General features: G+C 39.5%; 1 protein-coding gene across 4 annotated transcripts in view; it reads left to right on the top strand.

Annotated features, from left to right (window-relative positions):
* DIP2C (disco interacting protein 2 homolog C) overlaps positions 1-24,199 on the top strand; it is a 327,899-nt gene extending 303,700 nt beyond the window's left edge. For all 4 annotated transcript variants that reach the window (XM_074899949.1, XM_074899947.1, XM_074899946.1 and 1 more), the window contains 5 exons: positions 11,460-11,517; positions 12,680-12,754; positions 13,822-13,996; positions 15,842-15,965; positions 20,776-24,199. In XM_074899949.1, the coding sequence (XP_074756050.1) occupies positions 11,460-11,517; positions 12,680-12,754; positions 13,822-13,996; positions 15,842-15,965; positions 20,776-21,028 (685 nt within the window). In that variant the 3' untranslated portion in view covers positions 21,029-24,199. The remainder of the gene's footprint in view (positions 1-11,459; positions 11,518-12,679; positions 12,755-13,821; positions 13,997-15,841; positions 15,966-20,775) is intronic.
* The last annotated feature ends 2,280 nt before the right edge of the window (positions 24,200-26,479 follow it).

The raw sequence follows: 26,479 nt of genomic DNA, 5'->3' as shown, positions 1-26,479 counted from the left end.
TTAGTGTATCTCTTAAAAAGAGGTGACCCTTGTATATACTTACGTCATTTAGCAGACTTGATTTCTTATGAAGTCTTTTGTATGTCATGTTAAATCTTATTTTTCATTTTGGACTTCAGGGGTATTCAGACATCCCAGAACTTCAATCAGACTTGCTTAGACATTATCTCCTTGACAAAGGTGATTCCAGAGGATGGAAATTCTGAATCTCATTCCTTCAGAAAAGAAGGGAACACCTGTAGCATTTCAAAGATGTGTGAAAACAGTTACTTAGGATTTATTTTTATAGATTGCTTATATGCTGAGCCCAGTTTCAAATGCAGGCTCTGTCAAAAGTAATCAGTGAAGGCTTTGGCTTCATTTTAATAAATTCCAGCATTTCAGACTTCATGCAGGAAGAGAAAAATAGCCTTTTATTCTGGCTGTCAGTTGTTTATCCTTCTCCTCCATATTTTACTGAAACTTTCATGTTGTGTATACATTGTTTTGGGTAATACCAAGCAACAAAGCCATAGGAGCTTTTCTGATAATTCTCGAACACTTCTAGTCCATCTACCTTGAAAAATACTCTTATTTTGGTTACCAGACAAAAGAACTACTTAGCTAAATTATTATCTAAGCTATAGCTGCAGCAGTGCTCTGTAGTACAGTCACAGCATGGAGGATAAACATTTTATATTCATGTAGTAGGGAAAAGAGAGGGGGGGGGAGGTATGTCAGAAGAAGACATGCTAATGGCAAATGACGGTAAAATAGTTACCTTTTGTGAAACTTTAGCTGATTAATCATACTTGAAAGCCATTTGCCAATGGTAGCAAAAGAGAAACTTTGAAGAGTGCTCCCTGATGCGCTGCGGAGCAGTGCTTTTTCCAGCTCTTGTAATGGGTTACAGCATATAGAGCTCTGTTGCAGGTTACAGAAAATCCCAGTCCTCAATTATTCACCCTGTGGGTGGTCCAAAGGGCTAGTTAAAATCTATTATTGCCCGCTTTGACACCCAGCCACCTTTTTCCTTGCGGTGAGATTCAGTAGGTAAAGTGTGTATTTTGAGGTTTGAAGTGCTATATACCCAGTGAACTGTTCAGAACATAGACCTAACAAGTCATTGGCCTCAGAAAGCCACCAGTGCTTTATACTCAATCAGAATCTCCCCAGGAGTAACTTGTACCCATCACCCCTTGTCTTTTCTGTGTGACTCCTTGGAAAAAGGGAGTCTCAGTCTTCTTTGCAGCCACTTCATAAGGTTCTTGTTAGCCCACCCTTCCAGCCTATCCAGGTCATCCTGCAGAGTAGCTCTCCCTTCTAAACAAGTAGCAATGCAGTTTGATTTTGAGGAGTCTGTAGAAACGTCTGGCTTTTAGGCATTTTGCCCATTAATTTCCAGAATCTCATTAGAGAGTTTAAGCTGTCATGGTACTGGCAAAACTCTCCTCGTTCTTCATGGTTTTGCTCAGGAGAAGATACAGCCTTGGCCTTTTAGCAGCATTGTGTTTTGTTTCTGGCATGCAAACCCTGCTGTCTCAAAAATCCCCTTGTCACTGTTTCTGATCTATGGGAAACAAATGTCCCAGAAAGAAAAGTTAATTCAGGCTGATAAACATCATATCAACACTTTCAGTTCTAACTTGGAGAAGAAGTACCAGTCTGTCTGGAGTGGAGGAAGGGTGCTCTCTTGATGTTTCTGCCTGCATTAGGGGACAAACCAAGAGACTTGTTCAACCTCTGTGCACTGGATAGTCAGTGATTAGGAATAAAGCTGATGACCTGGGAAACTGAAGAGGAGCAGTATTGTCTAAGGGATTGCACTGTTTACATATGAGGATCCAGAGTTATGACAAAATTTGTAAATGTTCTTATTTTAGGAGCTTTGAAAGATGCTTCATGGTTCCAGGCATACAGCAACTTCTGTTGCAAGTCAGGAGAAAGGGACAAACATCCAATAACTTTCAGATAGGAAGTCACCACATCTTGTCCCAATCAGTCTGAGCTGTGAAACTAAACTAGGGGATGGGAGCCCTACAAAGCAATTTCTCTGCTTTCTAAGGCAAGATCACTAGCTCTTGAAGTATTTACCTCCCTTGAAAAGGTCTGTTTCTCCCTTGATAAAGTCATATTCAAGGGATCAGAATATTATGGGTTTAGTGGAACAGGACAGTAAGAGTTGGCTCTAAATGTGGTTTTTCAAAGAGGAATGTGGCTTAGCATACTTTAACTACAGATCAAAAAATTCCAGTTATATTTCCCTGGAGGGCTTAGGAGAAAGAGAATACTGTCATGTGTACCAAGTACAAAGACAAAGGGAAAACTGAAAAAGCTGTAGCTTTCCAGGAAAGTAGGTGTATTGCAGTTGTACATTCGTGTAATTGTTTGTAAGTGCCATTTGCATGTGATTCTTCAAACATGAGTAAAAAGAACTAGATGGAAAATGGTTCCATTTTCGTTTGTTTTCACAAACCAGTTTTGAACTTCCCAGTAATATTCCAGCTTATTAAAATACACCAACATTTTTGTTCCTGAAGAATGTGATGACGCTGTTAGAAAAAAAAAAAAGGGATTTCCCATTTCACAGTGTAGTGAGCTTCTTTGGTGATACAGGTCCTCTTTCAGTCATGCTTCTTACAGAATCTGGGAATTGATAAAGCAATCTAGTCACTCACAGTTCTGAGGAAGATTTATTCAAAATTCTTCCCTTTTTTTCCCTACAAGCCATACTTCTTTCTTTCTCACTCCCAGAGTTTGCCATGAGTCTAACCATACTGGTTACAGGAATGTCTTAAAAAAATGGATTTTTCATTGTTCCTTTTTCTTCAGATAAAATGTATTATGTATTATGTATTTGTTTTTTACAGAGTGTGTTCTGAAGCCTAAGTTGCTTTGTTTCCCTCTTTTTGGTATATACTAATGGACCATTTAACAGTGATTCTTTAAAAATGCCAAGAGTGATCAACATTTACTGTTTCAGTAGTGAAGGAAAAAGTGCTGCTTTCCCATACTGCTACCTTAGAGTGCATTTCACAATAGAGACATCTGCTTTGAAAGGAAAAATACTTAATGAATACATGTAAAATTTGGAGCAAGCCTGTGTAGCTTCTGCAGACCTGGCCACAGACTGTGGTGTGCTATAGGAGATGGAGCTTCCTAAGTGCTTCCCATACCTCTTTCTTTTCCCCTCTTCTCTTGCCAGCCTTTGTGGGAGGACAGGGACTTTGCTGTTCCACATGCTGACATTTTTTTGTGACATAATTCAGCAGTGTGCTGTGCTGGCAATTACCTCTGGGAAATGGGCTCTGTCACCTTTGGGACTCATTCCAGCTTTGCTAGCCTCAGGCACTCATTTGGTTCCTGTCCTCAGGATTCTCTGACTGCAGGAATACTGAATGGTTAGGGTTGGGAAGAAGATCTCTGAAAAACAGTAAAAGCATCCTATATTTATATAAGGATCTGTCACTAACTTGGTTAGAGATGTGATATCCTCTTAAATGGCTCTCTTCAATGGCCCTTAATACGTTGCTTCAGGGCTCACGTATCCTTCTTAATTTTGCATATACTAGAAGTGTCTGCAGAATATGAGCTTACTTATGTGAAGAGTCTTGAGAAGCTCAGCCAGGATTCCCAATCAGTCTCCTGTGAAAAGGACAGTCCCTTTTCAGTGCCTTCAGGTGTACAAGGCACTGCTGCTCGTGGCATCACTGACCTTTTCTTCAGAGTGGTAACCTGCAGTTTTAATTCAGTTGAAGAAATAGCTCCATGTGTTGAAGTTTTCCATGCACAGGAAATGTCCCTGGTGGTTGTTAAGGAGAGGGAACTTGCTGCAAATTCTTCCCCAAAAATTCAGGGTGAGTCAGCTGGTGGTGTAACTTTTGAGGGTTATAGCAAGATGAGGGGGCAGGTGAAAAAGAATTACTTGATTTCAGAAATTCCACTTTTGATTACCTTGTGTGAATGTAGAATAAGAATATTACATGAGGGAAGCTAAAATTTCCATCATTTGTTAACAACAAATAAGCTCATTCAATTAGATAAGGATGTTTTCAGATCCCAGGTTTGTTATAATAAAAGTTTTCCCTATGTGTGAAGTCTCTTTTTCTCGGTTATAACTGGGAAGATAAAGGGTTATGAAGTAGAAAAGGCGTATTGCATTAAACAGAATCATCAGAATACAATTGTGATTATGAAAAGTGCTGTAAAAGCAATTAATGATAAACACTGTGTCCTGGGAGGTTTGTAATCTGAATAAAAAGATAACAGCTAAGAGCAGCGTTATACCTGTTTTTGCCAGCGTGAGCCTGAAGTACAAAGAAAGGTGATGCTGTGCCTGATGGAGCACAGTAGGTGTGAGGTAAGGCCAGGAGCGAGACCAAATTCTCCAGAGTCCCAGTCCACTGCATTCACTTGAAATAGTTGTGCATTGTGCTTTACACAATGTGCAAAGTTAATTTAAACAAATTTAATGTAGTTCATGTATAATGAAAGCTGAACATTCTAAAGTACCCAAAGGTTGAAAACAGACATAAACATGGCTTAGTTTTTTACATATTCCCATAGGTTTATATGCTAAAACTATTGCTTTTTTAATCTCTGAAGCTTTGAATATTCCCTTCCTGAATCAGAGTTTCTGCCTCATTTCGATCCATTTGCAACTTTCTGAACTGTCTTAAATCCTTGTGTAGCTTTTTCTGCTTCTTTGTTTTGCCATCTGTAGGGTTGGAAGCTGTTTGCTTTAACCTCAGGGAATTTGGGACATGAAATGTAATTTAGGTTTATAGTGAAGAAAAGTCTTTACATTAAAGGAAGTGACTTAATGCTAAATGCTTTGAATGAACTTGTTGATTATCAAATTAACAGGATTAAAATATTGAATTAACAGGATTCAAATATGTCCTAGACATATAGAAGATTTAATGGCTGCTCATTTTGTTGGCTAAAATTTTCCTCAATCCAAAATCCCTTTTTCAGTCTCAGTTGTATTTAAACATTATCTGAATTTGGGATGTGATGGGAGAAAAATGCTCTGAGGAAACCAGGATGACACAGAGAAACTCTTCTTCATTATCTAGAGCTTCCCTTCATCTTAAGTGTTCAGCTATGCCATTTTCCTACTTTTCTGATCTGGCTATTTGAATCAGGTACGTGATTTTGGAAGGCAGAGCTTATGATCTTTGATCCGTATTTCCATTTTTGGTAGAATGAGCTCACTGACTTGTAAATTCTGGAATAGTTTATATAGAAATATTTTACTATTTGAGTAGAGAGAAGATGCACTGGAAGTCGTGAGTGTCAAAGATCCCCAGTCCAGGTTCCCACTGTTACCTACAGTGCCCATTTTTCCTCTTAATATAGAAAACCAAAACAGGCTGCATCAACCCTTTCCCACCATCAGTCTTAGCCTGGCACCATCTCAACATTAGACAGAGATACATATCTGAAAGGTATTGGTGATGGCAATGGTTCATGGCAATAGTTCCTAGCCATTTGAGTCAGAACTGGGAAATCACTGTGCCGTGGATATAGCTACATAAATGCATATGTGCATTAAATGCTTTACAATTCAATTTTGGTTAAAATTTCTAATTAATTAGTGGCTGTCTTTTTTCACCAGAAAATATTATTGTGCTGAAATCAGAAGAGTCAAGTTTTGACAGATCTTTTTCAGCTTAAAGAAAAAGAATTCTCAAAGTGGTCAAACACCCTGCTTTAACTTTTGAATTTTTGCTCATGATGGTGGTTAAAGCATTTTCAGTTTGGAGAGGATTTAAATCAACTTACATTTCAAAACAAAACAAAAAAACCCTGGAGCACCAAACATAAATAACCTCTTTCTCTGACCTCCAACCTTTTCTTTTTTTTTTTCAGATTCCATTTACAGCTTTCCATATTTCACATTTTTGTTCCAGTTTAATACATGAAAATTTTCAAAACATCCATTTCTTGCAGGATAAGAAAATACCCACTTTTCCTCCACAAGCTCAGCTTCTAATGTAAGATGACAATCAGCAGGGAAACTTAAGAAATAGGGCTGGAATGAAACCAATGAGACCATCAGCTGTTTCTGCCATGGAAAGGCTATGGGCAAGGGGAGGACTTACGTACAGTGTTTTTTTGATATATATTAGGTTGTATGTGCATCAGATACTATATGGTTTCCTCTAGGTTTTGTTGCTGAAGGTTTTCAAGAGTGGCAGCATTCCAAAACAGCTACTGAAAGAAATTAGTGTGCAAAATAGCTGGTATTAAAGAAACCAAAAAGCTGGCCTTCCAAGCTGGCATGACTGCAAAGCGACATAGTGTGAGAACAGACCGATCAAGACAGGAGGAGGGGTCGGTAGGGTAGACAGAGAAGTAAGACCTTGAGATAATGGAAGGTGCAACACTTTAGTGCCCAGGCCTGGCTAACAGCAGAAGGTTGCTGGCACACTGGCAAGGAGGAGGAGGGCGGTTAACATGGCTCAGCTTGTAGGAATGGCCATAAAGGGAAAAAAAAGGTTCAAGATGTGGTGTTTGGCCAAGCATTAGGGTAAAAGGGAAACTTTTTAGCTGAGTTGTATTTACAAAGAAAGGGGACAGTGGGAAAAACTCCTTTGAATTGGACATGGAGATCTAGTTAGAAATAACAAGAGGAAGCTAAGAATGGTTCATGCCAAGCATTGCAGAGTAAAAAGGTTCCTGATTATGAAATACATTCAGCTGAGAAATAAACTCTGAAGGGAAGTGGAAGAAGCCCCATCATTTGAAATACTGTAACAGGAGTAGACAAAGCACTCGAAAGTGCACTGCAGGGAACAGTCTTCTTTTGGCAGGGAGCGAGACTTGGATGACCTCATAGCCTCTTTCCATCTCTATTAGAATCACAGAATCCAAATTCTTTTTCAGAGCAACAACACAGCCAGCTTTGAAGGTTTGCCCAGTTTTGGCATTGTAACATTGGTTAGTACCACTCTGCACACTCCAGCCTCTGCAGATTCCCAAAGCAATAGTTAATAGCTTTGCTGACAAACATTCTGATTAGTGCGGAATACTAGCAAGCTTTGGAATATATTTTGGAGAGTTTTCATCACTGAAAGGACCTGAGCATAAACAAAATTTGCAGTTTCATGTGAGATAGTTGGGCACAAAGACATTGTTACGGTATTTTGATATCCCCTTTGCTGCACAGTGATTCCAGTGCCCAGTTATAGCTTGACAGTTTACATTCTGAAGTCGGATTTCAGTCCCACTTTACTATAGTAATTGTTTGATTTAAAGGAAATTAAATCTGTCCAGTGTATTAAATAGCAACAGGAAAAGTTTAGCACTACTGGTGTTGTAGCTGCATTCCCTATTAAATAGGGAATATAGCCAGACTGAATTAAATAGGGAAGAGTAGACAGACTGAAATATCGGCAGCTTTCTCAACTGTACAGCTCCAGTTAGAGATTTTTTTAAGGAAAAATTCTAATTCTTAGGAATGAGTGAAAAAAAAAAAAAAGTCAAAATTATACTCTCCTATACTTTACTATTTAAACACCACATTGTGTATCATCATTGCTTATAGCTTCGTAACAATGGTTTCTAAATATCTTCTGCCTCTCCCCTCCAGTGAGACATTTTGGTGGGAGAGAAACTTTGTCTGCCCTACATCGGGTCACTCATTTGTTTTCCCTCTCAGCTTGGCTGCAAACCACCAGAAGGTGCAAAAGTAGCTTTCACGCCCAACAGCAGCATTTTTCTCCCATCCACTTGATCTTCAGGCTCTTTGCCCAGGCTGGCTCAACTGTCATGTTCTCTTCTGCCCTTCCCAGCAAGACTCGAAGGCAGCAGAAAGCAGCAGGAAGGCTCTGCACTCACTTTGTAAGAGATTGTTTTCACTCCCAACAAAGAATGGCTGGAGCACTGCAGAGAAACAGGACTTGCCATTTCTAGACCTCTGCTGTCTGGAACCACATTATGATTTGTGAATTTGGAGACTGTTTAATAACATTGTCCTAAGAAGGCTGTAAGAAACCATGGGTTACTTTGCCAGCATCACCTGGGTAATTCAGAGGCATTTCTCATGGGTCTGGTCAGCCCTGTGCTCTGCCTCTTAACCTTGCCTGCCAGACCAGCCTTGGTAGTGATGCTGCTTGCTCAAGAGGGAATGCAGGGAAGTTTTCAGTCATATCTGCTGTCTGTGTTTGTCAGTGGAAAAATGAAAATCTCTTGGGGAAGTGTGGGAACAATTGAATTACTTTATGCTGAGACACAGTAAAACTCATTTTAAAAATTATTGCCTAATGTCCATAATTTATTCACGTACTACTCCCAGTAGAGTTAATAAGACTATTACACACTTAAAATTTAAGTATGCACATAGGAGTCAGTAACATCAGAATCTAATGTTTTACTTTTTTTTGAAATCTCTTTGTGGCAAAATATCTTTTATTATTTCAGAGTTGTTAGAGGTTTAACAGCATGTTCCCAAATGGATTGTGAGCTTAACAGAAACTTTTTAAAAAGGAGTCCAAGTTTTTGAGCACTAACAGGGCCCTCACAGAAGACCTCCAGGAAATGCTGTTTCTATGTTTAGTGCACTACTGTGATAACTCTGTAGGGATGTGAAGTGGAAAGCACAGAGTGGGAGAGGTTTAACAGAATTGGAAACTGAGAAATTGCGCCTTCTGGATTGTCATGTGCTAAAAAATCAGACAAGGTTACAGGAAATAGGTGGAGAAGGGAACTAGAACGTGTTAGTGATAATAAGAACAAGGTGGGAAGGACAGATGCTGAAAGCAAAGAGGAAAGAGATGGCCAGATTTATGAACATCGATTCATTTCCAGTAGTCTTTTCATTGACTGCTGAATGGATAGCTTTATTATATGGCATTTCTGCTAGGCCTGGAGTTCAGCAACACTTCACTGAGGCATGTCTTAGTAACGGGTAGGGAGCAAGGGCCAGCAGTATCTCTGGGCAGCTGGACAGCTCTGACATACACTTTTCCTGCCCTAGAGGTTTTTTGCTACTGTTATCCAAATTGAGTTGTTTTTAAACCAATCTTAAGTTCAAATAAAGTACTTCCTGACCTTTGTTACATCATCACTCTTAACAGTGGTTATGGCTGACATTTTTTAAATTGTCTCTTTTTGAAGATTGTCTCTATTTGGCAAATGTTGGTAAATAATAAATGTCTGTTAAAGGAGATACCAGGTGGTTGAGATGATGACTAGTTCTTCTGAGAAGAGCTACCTGTCTGCAAATACATACCTAAAGACTGGAGATATCAGTTGTTTGGAAGAACTCAGTTCAAGGCATTTTATATTTCTACACTAATAATGATTTTACAGAACAAAGATATATATAAAAAGGCATTACTAACAACTGTTTTTTGCAAGATTTTTTTTTGTTTCCATATGCACAGAATTATTTTTAAAGACTTTGCTGTGTACTCCTAAATACCTATGATTTGGCTTGCCATTTGAACAGCAACGCAAGTGTGGCTTATGCAAACATACCCTTCATAGAGTAGCATTAATTTGGCCTTGCATGTACACCTTAGAGTGAAGCTGCTGTGTCCTGGGTTTCTGCTGCTCCAGATCTGTGTCCCTGGTTGAACAGATGGATGTTGTAACTTCACTGTTTTTTCTGTAAAGCCAGTGACAGCCCTGCTGCTCTTTGGCTGGTGGGAAGCTCAACAGAAAATGGTGTAGTAAACGCAGATGTCTGCATGCCTGTAACACAACAGAGGTTTAAGAGAGCAATACAGTGTAAAACAAGGACAGTATGACATTAAAGGTAACACACAAAAGTGGTAATTAGTGCTTCAGACTCTGTCTAGGAGTTTTGTGGCGGTTGAACAAATGTTGGAAGGTGGTTCCTGTTACACATCTTGCAGGAGAGCAGGCCAGGCTCCAGCTGCCTAACTGTGTCTGCTCCGGGTTGTGCCCCTTGTAGGACACTTTACATCCTTTTCCTCCCAAAATGACTTGGAAAAGCAGTCTGAAATTGCTGGGTATTTAGGTTGTATCTCTTTCTGTTAGTGCGAGGAACTGTTCACAATGATGTGCAATGCCTCAGGGCTTAGCTCTGCCCCGTCCATCAAGGTTGAGAGACTTCCCAGAACTGCAGATAAAACACTATTCACTATTCTTGCCTTGACCTCGACAATCCCAGCTTTTATAGAAGATTTTTGGAGCAAAGAAATAGCAAAAAAAAAAAAATAAAAATCTTTTTCCATCTCCTTTATGTTTAGGGGCTGCACTTGCCAAAGCTTTGTTCTTCTCCAAAGGGACCTCTAGCTGAGGTCTCTCTGTGTCTCATCAATCCTTTCCCAAACTGAGCACTGCAGTACTCTGTCTATAAAAAGACCTCAAAACAGTCCGAAAAAGATCTATCATGACTGCTCCTAACAGACTGCAGTTTTATGATCAGTTTAACTGGTTCCAGTTCTCCACCCATCTACTCCTAGCTATGTCTTCCCCTCTTCTGACATTTCATCTCTACCTTTTACAGGGTTGTTTTTTAGGCATCTTGTGTTGGTTTTTTTTCTTTCTGATCACAGAGCTGAGGGGAGGAAAGAGGTAAGAACAGCTCTTTTGACAGAAGTCCAGGTTTAGTTTGGTTAAGTGGATTATGAAAAATGTTCAGGAGTGGAAAGTTTAACGTTTTTCATGGGCTGTTAGAGCTTCTAAATTATTTCACTTAAGATACGGGAATGCCTAAATTTTACCAATTTTTCTTCACCATCTACTGGCTGAGATCTTCGGATATTTTAGCACTTTAAAGTCTCTTTCATTCTAACCTGCTGAGTACTTTTTCAAGGTTAGATAAGGAATTTCCTTCCAGACCATCACACCACTGAAGGAGAGCTGCCATTTCTGTTCCTTTAGTGGGAAGTTATCTAAGAAAGGAAGAGAGAGGACCAGAAAGCCACACTCAGAGAAGGGGTCTGACCTCAGCAGTGATAATATTTTTCATTAAACGATATTTTAAAAAATGTTTATCAACCACTGGCCATTGAAAATAATTAATAGATTGCAAATGCAGATTTGAAGCTGAGGCCAGGTTATGAGTTACACGATATGACTTTCATTTTAACTGTTAGCTACTAGTGGAATGCAGTTGCTCACTCAGTTCACATGCTTTTGTGTCTGTGCCTTGGTATTTATGATGTTCTTGTGGGAAATCAATATTTTAGATCCCTTTTGTGAATAAATTTGTGCATTTACAAGAGTCTATCAAAACAAATAAAAGGCACCAAATACATTTGAAGAATTTAATATTTAAGAAAACGTTCACACACATCTTTTTTTCGTTATTTTCCCAGGCGTGTCTTGCCTAAGATTAAATATTGGGCCCGATTATGTCCTACAGGATATAAGCTTCATCTGTTCCAAAAATAACATTAATCTCTGTGACCATTAACTATTCCTTTTAGAAATAAATGTTAATGAAAAACAAATAAATGCAACTGTGTATTATGCATATTATTTTTACATGTATTTTACAGAGTTCGTTTAGTGGAAAGAGGGTCTCCACATAGTTTGCCTCTCATGGAGTCAGGAAAAGTAAGTAGTACTGAAAGAAGATTTAAACGTACCTTTTATTGTAAATATTTTCAGTATATTTCCATGTCTGTTCATTTTTACATGAATGTAGTGTTGAGGAAGACTTTAACAGCTGTGCAGACTGAAAACCTTTCTTTACTGATGAGGTAACAGCGTGATGGCGCTAACTGATGCATTACTGCTCTCTCAGAAGCTGACACCCCCCCACCCCACCCCCCTTTTATGCAAAAAGCATTTCCTTCTTTTATGCAAGAAGAAGGTATTTCATCCTCTGCACCTCACTCTTGAAACTGCCAACATATGTGCCACTAGTGAAGGCAGTTTTATCGATGTAGACCCACCCTTACTGAGAACTGGTCTGAGATTACCAACACTGTAGTCATAGGCTACTGATCACCTGCAGAGGGACTGTCCCTGGGGGGTGGCATCGCTAGGGGGACAGGATGAGGACACGGGACTGGCATACAGAGATAGAGATGCTGCTCTCAGCTCTGTCCCTGGCTGCGGTGTCTGGCCATGCACCAGTGACCGAGGTCTACTGCTAAGTGTGCTCTGCCTTTGGGGGAAAGGAGAGGTGCCATTGCTGCTGCGCTGAGCCACCAAGGCACTCGCTGCTCACTGACTACCCTTGATGCTGTGGATGCTCATCTAAAGCTTTCTAACCATAGATTTGCAAGCACTCTTGGTCAGAGGATGCTCCCTCTTCCATTTTAGGGTTTAACATTTGGCCACCTCTGTAGTGGGCGAATGTCCATTACATGAAGTCACTGGCAGGGCCTCGTTCAGAGGAGATTGCATGGTGCCTCAGGCTTGCTTTCTGTTTCAGTCTAAAAGTTTCATGTGGCTGGCATTGGTTTTTTTCTGTTCTAGTGTATACTCTCAGAGAGACTTGGGCCATTTGTGGTAGGATTTTTGTGTGGTAGGTGAACATTTGATTTCTGAGGAGTTTTTTAATGAACTGTTTTCACAAAAAGAAGACGTTTTATAGCATTTCCCGGATACCTCAAAATTTATTACAACTATGGTCTTTTAATTTTTGAATTATAAGTCTACTTTAGATTTTTAAGGATTTCTTGTAGTTCTAAGGAAGGTTTTTTGGGGGACAAAGAATCAGCATAAGTTTGCATAAGCTTTCTTACTATCTCATGTTTTCTTTCAATAGATCCTCCCAGGAGTACGTATCATTATTGCTAATCCAGAAACAAAGGGACCCTTAGGAGATTCTCATCTTGGTGAGGTGAGTCATGAAAACTTAACCTTTATATGCTCTGAACTAAACTGCAGAGATAAAGCTATCATTCTGTATGCCAGTGGTTTCCTATAATACATCTTATCAAATGTCTGGTTAAGAAGATTGTGAATTCTATAGATCTTTATAGTGTACAGTGTGTAGCATGATATTTGTATCATTATTAAAATTGTTAGTAACATACTTGATAAATACTAATAATACCTCAGGTTCATTAAAAAAAAGGAAAAAATCTTTTTCTAACTATTTTATACTTGGTGTTTCACTAATTCTGATGGAAACTTACATGAAAAAATAAGTTTATTGATCAGTCTAATTTCAGCTAGATGGTTTTTTAGTGCTATTCTCTTTATAATCATTGTGCTTCAGTGCACTGAAGTACTCTCATTAGATGAATTGAGCAAGGCTATATGTTTTTTCCAATTGATTTTATGTTTAGAGAGAGAGCAAAAAAATGTTATTTTCAATGAGCAATTAAAGATATAATTATCAACATGAAGAATTTGCTTAGTCATAATTAAAACTACAGTCTAATTTGTGAAATTCATCTGTAGGATTTTATTACTATGAAATCATAACTATTTCCATAAATAATGAGTTAGATGAAATGAATCCTTCTCCATAGGTGAAGGTCCCTGGCCTCGCCCTTTAAAATAATCTGTCTGTTGTTCATGGATGCCCTGCTGGAGTAAATGCACTGAACCAGGAGAGGGGGTACTATGGAAAGTGCACTGTGGTCTGCCATAACCAAGCAGACTGCAGAGCTAGCTGAGCCATTCAAGGAGGCTGTGCAGGTCTGTGGCAGGTGTCCTCGCAGCCGTGGGTCCAGTGTCCCTCTGCCCCAGGCACGGCGCAGATCTGCACTCTGACTTCAGGGAGGTTAGACTGGGGTCTCTCTGCCTAAAACTGGGTCAGTTATCGGTTCAGAAACAGTGTTAAAAGGCATTATAGTGTTATCTAGCGATGACTAAAAATATTTGCAGCAAGAATTTTCAGTAATGCTTCATTCTGGAAAGCTACTTTAATTAATACCAGTATAATTGCTTTTAACTTAGATATGGGTTCACAGCACTCACAATGCCAGTGGGTATTTTACCATCTATGGAGACGAATCTTTGCAATCAGATCATTTTAATTCAAGACTCAGCTTTGGAGACACACAGACTATTTGGGCTCGAACTGGCTATCTGGGGTTCCTGAGAAGAACAGAACTCACAGATGCAAATGGAGGTAAGAGCTTTCTTGTCACCTAGGTCTATGCACATAATTTGGATTCTTTTGAGGCTGACGCTTTGTCTGTTGGCCTGTGTTACCCATAGTGTTCAGTCTGTGAAACCTGTAGAACTGCAAAAAAGCCTTCGTTAAAGTAATCCAAAAATAAAACAGAGGGCAAGATTTCCCTGCTGAAACAGTTGCTTTTCCTTTGCTGTACCTCAGGTGCTATAAATCCTCTCCACCAGTAACTTTTTGGCACTGTTAATGTGCCAAGTGCTTCAGCTTGAAAAATAGGAAATGTAGCTTAAAATGCTGTTATTTACTCTCACAGTCATAGACGCCGGAATGCATCCGTGCAGATAGAATAAGCCTTGTTGTGAGCCTGAGCCCTGTCCCTCCTGTGACTACCTTCTTTGATAATTCCTCTGTTATAAACTCATTTACAAAAGCTGTCCATTTCTCAAATTTCCCTGGCTTTAAACCTGTGGGGATGGTTACTGAAATGTAATACAAGCAGTAGCCTGCAGGAGAAGCTGCGGGGTGTTTGAGTTTCTGTTGAGAAGGAACAGGATTTTGTTAGTTGTTTTTATGACATTCCTTATGTTGTGTACACATGTAAGCAAACCAGCGCTGCCAGGCACAGAGTCTCTGCTTGGGAAGACGTTACTTTCCTGTAATTTTTGCAGAGCACAGTGCCACGAGCGGCAGCTGGCTGAGGTGGCAGTCGAGGCTGTTGGCAGAGTGGTTTCTAGCAATGCTGTGAGCACCTCCAGGAGTGATCCCAGGGCCCCAGTGTCAGTGCAATTAGAATCGCAGCTATTCAACTAAAGAGTGAATTCATCAAATCTGAAAGCATTTTAGTAATCACTGTGGATTACAACTGCTGCCTGTGTCCTTATGTTAGCATCTTCCTGAAGAGATTTACTTTGAGTTGCGCAGGCTTTTTTCATTTCATAATGATAGTCCAGCCTTGAGCAGCCTTGAGCAAATTCAGGATGCTCTGAGGATATTGCAACTTAAGCATCCATATGGCTTAAATCCTGGCAGAGTTGCAAAGTCTCTATTCTCCTCCCACTTTTAGCTCCAGCACAGAAAGTTCTCTGCCGTTTATCGCTGGTAGAGGCTATATTGCCATTACATTACCATCCTGCAACTATCTAAATTAATGTAAAAAGACCCAGTTATCTGCTTTTAAGTCTATTAGTGAATATTATTTCTTTATGGATAACATCCAGTCATGTATTATCAGCCTAATATATTTTAAAAAGTGTCATTTCAGCCTCATTTATTTCTTCAGTGCGTAAAAATTTATACTGTAAGAGCATTATGCTTCAGAGCTTGCCATTTATCTGAATGAGCAATTTACGATCTGGCACATAGCACGTATTTCTAGTTTATTTATAAAAACCTTTCTACTACAGCTTAAGCATCAGTACTGACCATCTCAAAGCTACTGGAGGAGCATCATCCATACTGTTATGGACAAATCCATCCTTTCTCTTTCAAAAGTCAGAGAGAGAAATAAGGAGCCTCTTGTCTATTTAGGGCACCTTAAAAAAGAATGAGTCTGCTCTGCATTCACCTGGGAGAAAAACATGACTTTATGCCACTGTCTTTGGACTTCCACCTTTCTCTTCTTCAAATGGGAATAGTGTTTCTGCCTTCCTTTCTTCTGATTTTTGCTCTGCATTGCACTTCAGTAATAGAAAATTCTCATTAGTTCAGAAATCACTTTGGTGTTTCAGAAATTTGAGGATAACATAAATGTTATGCCTATTTTACTTATTTATTAATGTGAACATTTTTGTAATTTCATATACTGGAGAATAGAATCATTAATATTTTTTTCCTTACCACCAGAACGCCATGATGCACTTTATGTTGTGGGTGCATTAGATGAAGCCATGGAGTTACGAGGGATGAGATACCATCCGATCGATATTGAAACCTCTGTAATTAGAGCACACAAGAGCATCACCGAATGGTAAGGATTATATAACAACAGGGCCCTTACGTAAAGCTGAAATATCTATAATGTCTCGGGCTTTTTCTTGGATATTGAATTGATCCAGGAAATAGCCTGTCAGGATGGTCACCGGATTTATAACCCAGCTGTAAATATGTCCTTAGGATGAAACTTTTCACAAACAAACGGATTTAATCAAGAAGGACCATTTTCTGCTAAGATCATTCAGCACGTTTCTTTTTTCATGTGGTTTTAAGTACAAGTGAAGGATTAAACTTTTAATTTGAGAGAGCCAAGCAGCCCTCAGGTAGGTCAGTAGCTGTTTCTTGGAGTTTGAGATTTATATTCTAACCAGGAAAAGCAAATGGATATGAGCTCAGGTTTAGGAGTGTTGTTATTAGAAGGAGTAAGCAAGCAAACATTTCAAATAAATGAACACACTCATAAACTTTATTAGTGAACACACTGTTACTTTTGAATTGGTTATTAATAAATCAAGCAGTGATCAAATCAAGGTCACAATGGAAATTGAAGCAGTAAATCAATGAGTTAATAATGGTGTCTTAATCAATGTATCACATCATCAAATGCACACAGCAGGTAATCATTTCTTCAGGCCAACATGAGAACAAATTGCTTTTCATTATTCTTGCATCAGAAGACTGAGTCAGGTAGTTGTTTTGTTTTGATATAACCGCAGCTCAGCACTTCTCTTTTCAGCAAAACGAACTTGTCACAACAGCCAGAGCAATTCAGCAAGTGTAAGATGTGACTCTCCATTTTTCTTTTTCATTCCTGGCTGCAAAGGTACGGCCTGGAGCAGTAAACTTAATAATGAAACACAGCAACCAGACTGGTTTCTTTAGTCAAAACGCACTGCCTTTTTCTTAAATACCTGTTAAAATTAAGGCAGTTAATTGCTTGGCTGACTGTATGTGAGGTTTTGCCTTATTGCCTCCTCTCTAGAGCATCATCACTGCTGGTATGGTCTTATGTCAGCTCACCATTCCACACTGTGTCCTCGTATAGACCGGTGTGAACACTTCAAGGGTGCTGTGAAATTCTCCTTGAAAATGTGTCAGATCAGTATCAGCAGTGGATGGAAAGTAAGCTATTTAGGGACAGCTCTATTCTAAAATGGCCACAGATTCATAAATCGATGAGTTTAGCAGTACCTGTTTGTCAGTGATTTGTGTGTTCTCGAAGTGTGAGCTCATGGGCAGTGAGTGAAGTAGCCATATCACACTGCAGAAATGGTCATCATGGGTTTCAGTGGCCAAAAATGCTTACATTATGTTCCTTTTTCAAGACCACTGAGAGCACTTTGAGGATCATTTTCCTTCCATTATCATGGCAATCCTGAGTGGGATAGTGGCAACTTAAAAAGGGTTAGAGTAAGCTGGGAGGACCAAAGAAAAAGGCCACTGTAAGATGGTAGAATTACATGCAAATAATTCCTGGTGCCTTAACTCTTCCCAGTAGCTGGGTGATAATGTACAAGGCACATGAGTGAGATTTTCAGACTAACCTTTGCCCAAAGGCCAAAATTGAAAGTCTGCAGGGTTGTTTTCTACTCAAAGAAGAGAGCTTGCTGATAAGTTAAATGTTTCTCTCATGTGGTTTCTGAAAAAAACGGAGGCACAGTAGTTCAGAGCGACAACATCTTGTTTCCTCACAGTTCCCAACCTCCTCCTAACCAGTGCTCTGCCTAATAGCTTTCTCACGCCACCATCATGGAGTTTTCATTCATAGCCCTAGTCCTCACTCTCTTTGACTTTTCTCACTTAACTTCTCTTCCAGCTTCTGGAGATCATCCTCTTGCTTTTGTGAAACACTCATTGACAAAATAATAAGCAGTTAAATCTTTCTTTTTATATATACTTTGTATATGCATTTCTTTGGACAGGGTCATGAACCTCTGTTCTTCTTGGAGGCCAGTGTTGTTTCAGTTACGATGACCCATTACGGATTTAACTGCATCAATACCTATTGCAAATGATAGGTACTGGGTATGTCCAGTTGAGAGATTGTAAAAATAGCCTCAGCTTCCAAAAAGCACGTGCTTATTTTGTAACATTTAACACTATTGAGGAAAGCTGCGACTTGTTGACTGACATGTGATCCTGCTGTGCAACTTCTGTCATTGAGAATCAGATCTAAAAGGTCATTTAAAACTATTCTTGTCTCTTAAGAAATTTTAGCACAAACCTCTGACTCTGGACCTTCTGTGTCTCACTATGTAAAAAGCAAAAGAGTGGCACAGTTTTTTATTGTAATTTATAACTACACCAGGCATTTTTGAAAGTGTTTAATACTGCAAAATATCTTGAGAAATAAAGTATGTGTATGTGTTTTAATTAAAACACATTGATGACTCATTTAAACGTCAAACCCTTGAAAGAGGAACAGAACATAGCTTCCTGGAATTCGCTAAGAAGTGGTTTTCTCTCTCTGCATAACAACAAATAGGTAAAGCTCCACAAGATATTTGGAGAAGAAAATCTCTTTCTCTGGAGGGGTTTCAACAACTTCCTTGCTTTTCCTGAAGCATTTAGTGGGATGGAAGCAGCAGGAAAGGCCATTCCCAGCTCAGTGCATTGCCTGTGTTACATCTTTTGGGTGTGACTCCATAATTTCTTAAGAAAGTGCAGCCTTCCTGGATCCTAGGGCATTTTTTTGTTGTTATTCTTTTTATTCATCAAGGCCAGAAGGTTACTGTATTCATATGTAATACATGCTGGCTTCATCTTCATCTCAACTGGTGAGAACATAAAGAGCAGTATATCCTTTTACTTACAGTGGTCAACAGTGAGTTAGAATCATAACAGATGAAGTGAGTTTTAAATTCAGCTGAAAGCTTCTCAGGAGTGTCAGTGGCTCTAGGACTTAACAGCAGCTTCATGAAGGTTTTAGGAATCAGTCTTCTGAACTCAGACAAACTAACTTCTCCTAAGCCATGTTTTAGGAACCTTCTCCTGAATCTTGCCATTAATTCCTTTTCCAAGTAACAAGCTAACAGTAGGTTAGGGTTACGGTTTCAGGTGCTAAATTATATTTTAATAAGACCTCCCCGGACTTTTTGTTAAAATATATATAATACTAGTTTAGATGTCTGTACAGCAATCCATAAAAATTCTAGGACCTCTTTGTAGGTGGTCGCCTTTACAGTGATTTCACTTTGTTAATATTCAGCATCAATCAAAACTTACTTGAATGTCTGTGAAAACATAATTACAAATGAAAATACATTTCATATCAGTACTAAGTCAAAAGGAGCCTGCACAGCCTTGCTTTGTCTGCCCATTAGTTTTCCAGATCAATAAGCACGTAAGAATTCAATCAAATAGTACCTTGGCAGATCTGAAATGAACTTTTTTTAATAGTAAGTACTTTTCTCCTAAAATCCATTCTGTTAAGCATCAACATAGAGCACATTTTCATAGCTAACTTTTGGGCAAAGTAAGATACGATTCCAAAGTACAGGGATTTTTAGAATTGTCTTAGTAGACTAAACCACTGCATTTTTGTCTCAATCAAGCATTTGACCTTAGGGTAAGTAGCTCCTTTTGAAGTTGCCGAACTTTCAGATGCTTATGCTTGAGACAATTCTGGGAAATTATCCCCTGATTTTATAAGGTAAAGGACAGGGCTTGAGGTATGAGTTACATGTGTAGAATATTATTATTTATGCTATGAAATAAGTTAGAGGATGAAATAACCATCGTCTGTGTCTTAAGCACCTGCAGGTAATAATGAGATTGCTTTTTGTGGACCCTCGGTCCTGCTGCCCTCCTGGGAGACTTCAGAGGCTTTGGAGACCATTTGAGACTGGGGAGAAGGATAGAGGGAGCATACACCAGATTTTCATACCCTTCCAGCTTCCATATTTGGAAGGATAAATAGCCAGAAGAAATGCCCAGTAACAGAAACCAGAATTTACCTGCTTTGGCTCACAGGCTTAACCAAACTTTTGGGGTCTTGCAAAGTTCTTTTAATAAAGAGGAGATACCAGCGATAATGGTGTTCCCTTGACTGTTGCACCTATTAATAATGAATGTAAAAACTCCTCTGTCACCTTAAGCCCAACAGAAATAAATCATGGCCAAAATAAAACAGATGGAGACACTGCTGTACAAACCAATTGATCCAGAAGAATCGCAGCTCTTTTGAGCTGAGCTCTGACCTGCCTGGACAGCAGCCAGCCCAGTCCAGAAGGCACATAGCCATGTTAGCCTAGCACCATGCAAGTGAGGAAGCCCCCTCCCCGCCCAGCCGGGGACCTCTGTGCAGCTTGCAGTGTGCCATCTAAACATTCTCAGGGCTCTGCACCCCTTGGCTAGGCAGAGATCACCCCAAAGAGCTGTCAGGTCGGACTATATTCCTGCTGTTCTTTTTGGTGCCTCCTCTTTTAACCTCCTTCGCTCTTCTGGGCAGCTCTTCAAAAAACCCCAGAGAAGACACCTCCACCCACAGATCGCTCATGCATGCCTTCGTGAACACAGCAGTGCTGTGACAGTTCTTTGGCTTCAGAGGGAACCGCACATTGTCTTACTACCTGCTTACATGATGGGCAGGGATTAGACTCAAGTTTTTGTGAAGTTCAGCCCAATACTTAGCATTGCAGCAATAGTAAAGTGAGAGTTAGTGGGGCTCTTCTTCTGCCCCTGCCTGTGGACATGTTCTCTCTTGCTACTTGTGTTTCGTGGTGAGCATACAAAAGGAGCCCTAGGAGTTGAAACAAAAGGTAACCAAGGTGGAGTGAAAAGGGCAAAAAATGAAATGGATAAAAAAATCCCTGACACCAATATTATTTTTTCTTTCATTCCAGTGCGGTGTTTACCTGGACAAATTTATTGGTCGTTGTAGTTGAGCTGGATGGATCGGAGCAAGAAGCTTTGGACCTGGTTCCTTTGGTCACCAACGTGGTCCTGGAGGAACACTATCTGATTGTAGGGGTGGTGGTGGTTGTGGACATTGGTGTAATTCCTATCAACTCCCGTGGAGAGAAACAACGTATGCACCTACGAGACGGATTTTTGGCAGACCAGCTAGATCCCATCTATGTGGCCTACAACATGTAGTCTTGTACCTTAAAGCTTCCATGGACTTTACTATAGATGTATAAAATTTTTTGGTGTCCACTAAAAATGTGTGCAGATAAGATGCTGACACTCATCAGAATGGAACTGTTTCTATTACGACTTTTCAAAGCAGTCACGATTGGCAGGAAATAAAATGTGAAATGTTTTCTTTTACCACTAAATTTTAAAAAAAGAAGGACTATGGGGTAAGGCCCTTCAGTGCGTTGGAAAAGCCCATTTTAAACTTTTTTTTTTTTTGCTTATTGGACAATACTGCTTTTTGAGTAAATGTGGCTTTGTATTTTACATTAAGTAAGCTGAAGTAGATTTTTTTTTTTATTCTGCCCTCCAAATGGATTCTTTTAAAACGATTTGCATCCTAATACAAATTATTGTTTTCTTCATTTGTTTTAAGATGTCATAAAAAACTGATGAATACAGATCCGTTACTAACTTAAGCCATTTTAGATCCCACATCTTAGGAAACTACGTAGTGGTACGAGAAGAATACCCAAAGTAGCACCTTTCAATTAGAAATCTTGCAGCTTTCTGTCGGAGATGTTGAAAGCCCAAAGGCCAAAGAGCCTTTGTTGTTAGCATTAGAATGGAAGAAATTTATAAATAAGGTGTATTTCGGCAATGAACTTGCAAATATCTTTGTACTAAACTAAAAAGATAAAATAAGTTAACTACTTCTTCTGTAATTATGTACAAAACGTTTAATTTATTTTGATCTCTTTAGAACTATAAAAGAGAAAAAACATTCAAGAATATTAAACTCTTGAAATGTTTGCTAATATAAAAACAAAGTGTTGTATTATCTTGAGTGGATAGTATCACATCAAATATATATATATGAAATATAAATTCACTAATGACAAAAGATTTTAAAGTTTAAAATGCAGTACTTGTCACTTGCATGGTGTCTCCCACTGTAGATAATCAAATGTTACTCACAAATTTTTTGGAAAAAAAAAAAAAAAGCAATCCTGGATTGCTAAGTATCCCTGTCGAAAAGAATCCTCTAGATACCAGCAAGTGGAATTATTGCTGCCTTTAAGGCAGTGAATGAATTTAAGACTAAAAATGCACTAAAATAATTTTCTTTTCTTTGCCATGGAGGCAACAATAAATATTCGTGCTGGCATGTGCATACACTTGTTAGACTTAGAAAAGGCAGGTTGAGGAATAGCACTGTTGTCTAGCTGCAGAACTTTGTTGCACAATTTTTTTCATTGTTTTAGTTGGTGTTTTTATTGCTATAAGGAAAAGTTTTGGGGTTATTTGCACAGAGTTAATCAATTTGCCTCTCAGCTAGGACACGTAGCTTGGTGGCCAATGCATCCAGTTTACATTTACGGGAAACTGTTGTTTCGATGGTCTTTAATTTATTCCTTAACAGAGAGGAGCGTACAGTCACTACGACGGATTTGGCACAAATTGTGCATCTGCTAACTAGTCCCTAAACACATTAAAACATCAGAGGAGCCCATCTGCCTGTTCAAAGAGCGGAGGAGTCCCGTGGTCTCCGAGCTGAGGCCATCACGGGAGAAGAGTAGGGAAACATGCATCACAGCTGCCTTCATTTTACTACCTTTGGATAAAAGAGAGGTTTGATCCCCCATTCTGTTGTCTTCCCTGCACCCCGTGCCCCCTTTTTTAAAACCTTCCCCTTCCTTCATGTGGTTGTAACTGAATTGACCTGTTTGTGATCAAGAGTGGGATTTACCAGCTGCAGTCCAAGAATGCTTTTCTTATTGTCCCGAATGACGTTCCTGTGCTGGCTCTCATTACCGGATATGCATGACTAAGATGATTGTTGCAGGGCAAATGTAATAATGTTTATATCACGTATAAGGGAGTCTCAATGCTGGGTGTTTAAAATCTTTTTAAAAGGTAGGGACGTTTTAGTCTGCATGTACAGTACAGAGCATCTTGCCATGTCAGATGCGTTTTCTTTCAGACCATCCTTTCCGCCTTCACTGTCCTGTGAATAGCCCTATTCATGCTCTGCAGACCAATCCTATATTTTGTCAAATTCCTTTTCTGCTCCCTAAAAAGAATAAAATCTGTTCTTAATGGCAAGTTGTTGTAAAGGTTTCAGACAAGATGTTGATTGATTACAAACATAATTGCAGTGTGTGAACTAACTTGTGAAGTCCTGCTATCGCTGATCTCAGTACTGCAAAACAAATCTCGCTGTCGTTCAAAGCATCACTTTAACCTTCACGAAGTCAACTTTGCATTTGTAGAGAATAAAAGAACTGCAATGCAGTTGTGAAACGCAGTTAATAACAGCTCTCTTCTGCAACCTGTCATCCGTGGTTGTTAAATCCTGAGTTAAGAGAAATGATAAACTGAGTTTCTGGTTTTGTTGTGCAAGCAAAAGGAAGGAAACATTTAAGCACCATCAGACTGAGCAATAAAGAAGGATTGTTCTGTATTAGAAACTGTACTGTAGATAAACCATTCATGAGAATGTATAAAATGTTTGTCTTGTGACCTTGTGCTTTTGGAGTCAGACAAAACCATGTAATCAACTTGATGCACATGCACAAAAAAGAGGGTACACAATGAACATTTAAACACAAAACTAATCAAACAGGAGCAGATTCCTCATGGTGCTTGTTTATTATATATATTTAATCCTGCTTGACACTTTACCCAAGGGAAGACTGTCCCTTTTATCAGTTGAATGTTAGCAGCGTTATTTCATAGAGTGTGGTGACTGGTTAGAGAAATTCATGTAACTCAGCCAATCACAGTTTCAGACAAAAATTTTTATGTGCAAAGGACAGCAACCTTCTTGTATGTTAAACCACCAGTACGCTTTGTACATCTGTGATAACGCCTGTTTTATATTCAAATGAACAAATAAAAGCTTTTATTTTTGTTGCTCTGAAAATATCGGTTTCTTAATTAGTCATCTAAAATGGAGCTTCTGAGAGCTGCGGATGCTCAGTGGAGGAACATGGAGAGCTATACTGTAATTTTATTTTGTTTACCTCTCTTGTTGCATAATTTATTAGTACAAATCATTATACTTTTAACAATGTTTAAATACTGGTGTGGGCATTTATTGCTGAAAGACTTTCATATGGCAACAAATGTTTTTTGTGAAATGTTTTTTTAATTCTTTTTAATATATTCAAATATACTGTTCACATTTTTGCTGAAAGTGTAAAGATTATTGTAAGCTTGGTAACATTTTGTGAGAAGCAATAACAAGCATTAGTACTGTAAACTCCACAAATTTGTCACTTATCACTTTTGTTGCAAGGTCTTGGCTACCGACATACTGCTAATCAGTTGTGTAAGCTACTGATCCAGGTATTACATTTCTGCTGGAGCTTTCTGCCAGTGAAAATATATGGGTAACTGCTTGGTCACACATGTGGGGCTAGAACCTCTGTGTCAGTTCAGAAGCCTTGGATGACCAGATAAAATCTCTAGGAAATGTGTTCTGCCCATTTCCATTGGTCTTCTCCAAGAATACTGTGATTTCAGAGCTGGATGCCAGTCACTGCGTAGCAGCGTCCCCAGAGAAGAGAATTGTCCGTAGCTCTGATTTTCCACACGTGATTTCAAGGGATGAAATTCTGAGTCCACGTTTCTTTGGTAGCCCAACTGAGAGGTTCGGGATATAAAATCCATCTCCAGTGGCTTAAACTGCTCATCACAAGAGGTGGGCGCAGGTTAGAGGACCCACAATTTTCCAGAGCAGAGAGTGCAACCCAAAAACTGGGAGGGAGAGGGCAAGCGAGGGGTGGCAGAAGGTAGAGGATGATAGAACAGCAGTAGTTCCTGAGTCAATTTTACAAGTAATTTTCTTTAAAAGAGGACGGGTTTTGATGTTTTATGCTAATAGTGATGAGGACTTTTAAAAGGTAAAAATATTTACAGTACAGATTTTAAAAATCTTTTTGGCATATGGTAGCTATAGCACTGAAAAGCTGGTGGGGAATCTCAACCAAAAAAATTTGTAGTAAGGTTAGAGGAATAATTTCACGTGCAATAAGAACAGTATAATTTATTCATTATCAGGTTGATACTAAGAAGGTAAGAACTGGGAAAAAGCTTGCTAAAAGACCTTGCAGCTTTTTGTGTGTGTTTTTTGACACAAAACTTTGCTTTATGCACCATTATCATCTAAGGTGGGGAGGGGGGGGATGTACACAGAGATCCACCACAGACTCTCACCGGTCACCTTGTGAACCAAATCACAGGAGAGCTGGGTTTGGGGGAACTCTGACTTTCTCCAACACAGCTTTTTGCAGTCAGCCTGAGCAGTCGCAGATCCCTTCTGCAACCCTGGGGATACAAATCCCTGCTGTGCTTTCTGTGCGGGGTGTGCAGGTGGTTGGGTGGGGCTGGGCTGGGCGCTGGCGTGGGCCTTGGCTGGACGGGCGGTGTGGAGAGAGGTAAAGCCCAGAAGGATCAACCCAGTGGGGATGGACCCCGCTATCCCCAGGGTAAGAACCAACCCTGATTTTGCATTTTTTTATTTGTTTGTTTTAATAGAAGAATTTTTTGCTCGAAACTGGCTGAGATTTGAGGAAGAAAAAAACCATAACCAGATTCTACATTCTGAAAGTAGAAATCAGTAATTTCATTTTTGGATAAAATAAAGTTCAACCTGAGTTATTTTTTGGTATCTGGAGTGCTTCATTTGGCAGCCACCTTCCCAAAAGCTCTCACTCATCGTACCATGATTTAGATAAATAGCTTTCCTTTCCAGGGATTCTTCTGTTCTCTCTTGAGGGTTATCATCTTAAAGCTGGTCCTCTCAAGGCTTGCCTCATCTGTGTTGTACCTCATTGAGGTCAACATCTTCAAAACAGCGGCTCTCCTTTTCTTACCCAGCATCGGCCCATTTCTATACGTTTTTAGCATGCACCCTGATGCTGGAAACTGCATGGCATTTAAACTCAACCATAAGTTCCCTAAGCAGGTCATGCTGCATCATTGCCAGTCAAAATCAGTAACCAGGAGTGCTCTTACGCTTCTTTCTGGTCTACATGGACAAGATTTCTCCAAAGCCAAGGTGTATTCTGTATGATCCATGCAGGGTAAACAAACAACAAAGGCTTTGCCCCAGGGATCCCACAACAAATCTAATATTTTTTTTTTAAATGGTTGCAAAATATGGCCAGTTAATGGGCTGATGCTAAAGGCACAAAGCTGATCTTGTTTTAATGTCATGCTTTGGTGGATTGACGTTGATAGGCTTCACACAAGGGAGTGTCCTGCGGAGGGTCTGAAGGAAGGGACAAAGCCGTTGGAAGCACAACAGGGAAGGGCTTCCAGGGGGAGAGGCAGCATGTGGGAAGGGTTTGGAGATGCCAGGGAGAGGCACTGAGAAGAGCTGTACTGAACCATCACTGCTGGAGTGGACACCAGTGGAGGAAGCCATAAATGAAGGTCAAATTTAGGTAGAGCATTTGGTGTAAA

The sequence above is a fragment of the Athene noctua genome, chromosome 2, assembly GCF_965140245.1.
Source record: "Athene noctua chromosome 2, bAthNoc1.hap1.1, whole genome shotgun sequence".
Taxonomy (NCBI): Eukaryota; Metazoa; Chordata; class Aves; order Strigiformes; family Strigidae; genus Athene; species Athene noctua.
This window is presented reverse-complemented; position numbering and strand designations above follow the sequence as displayed.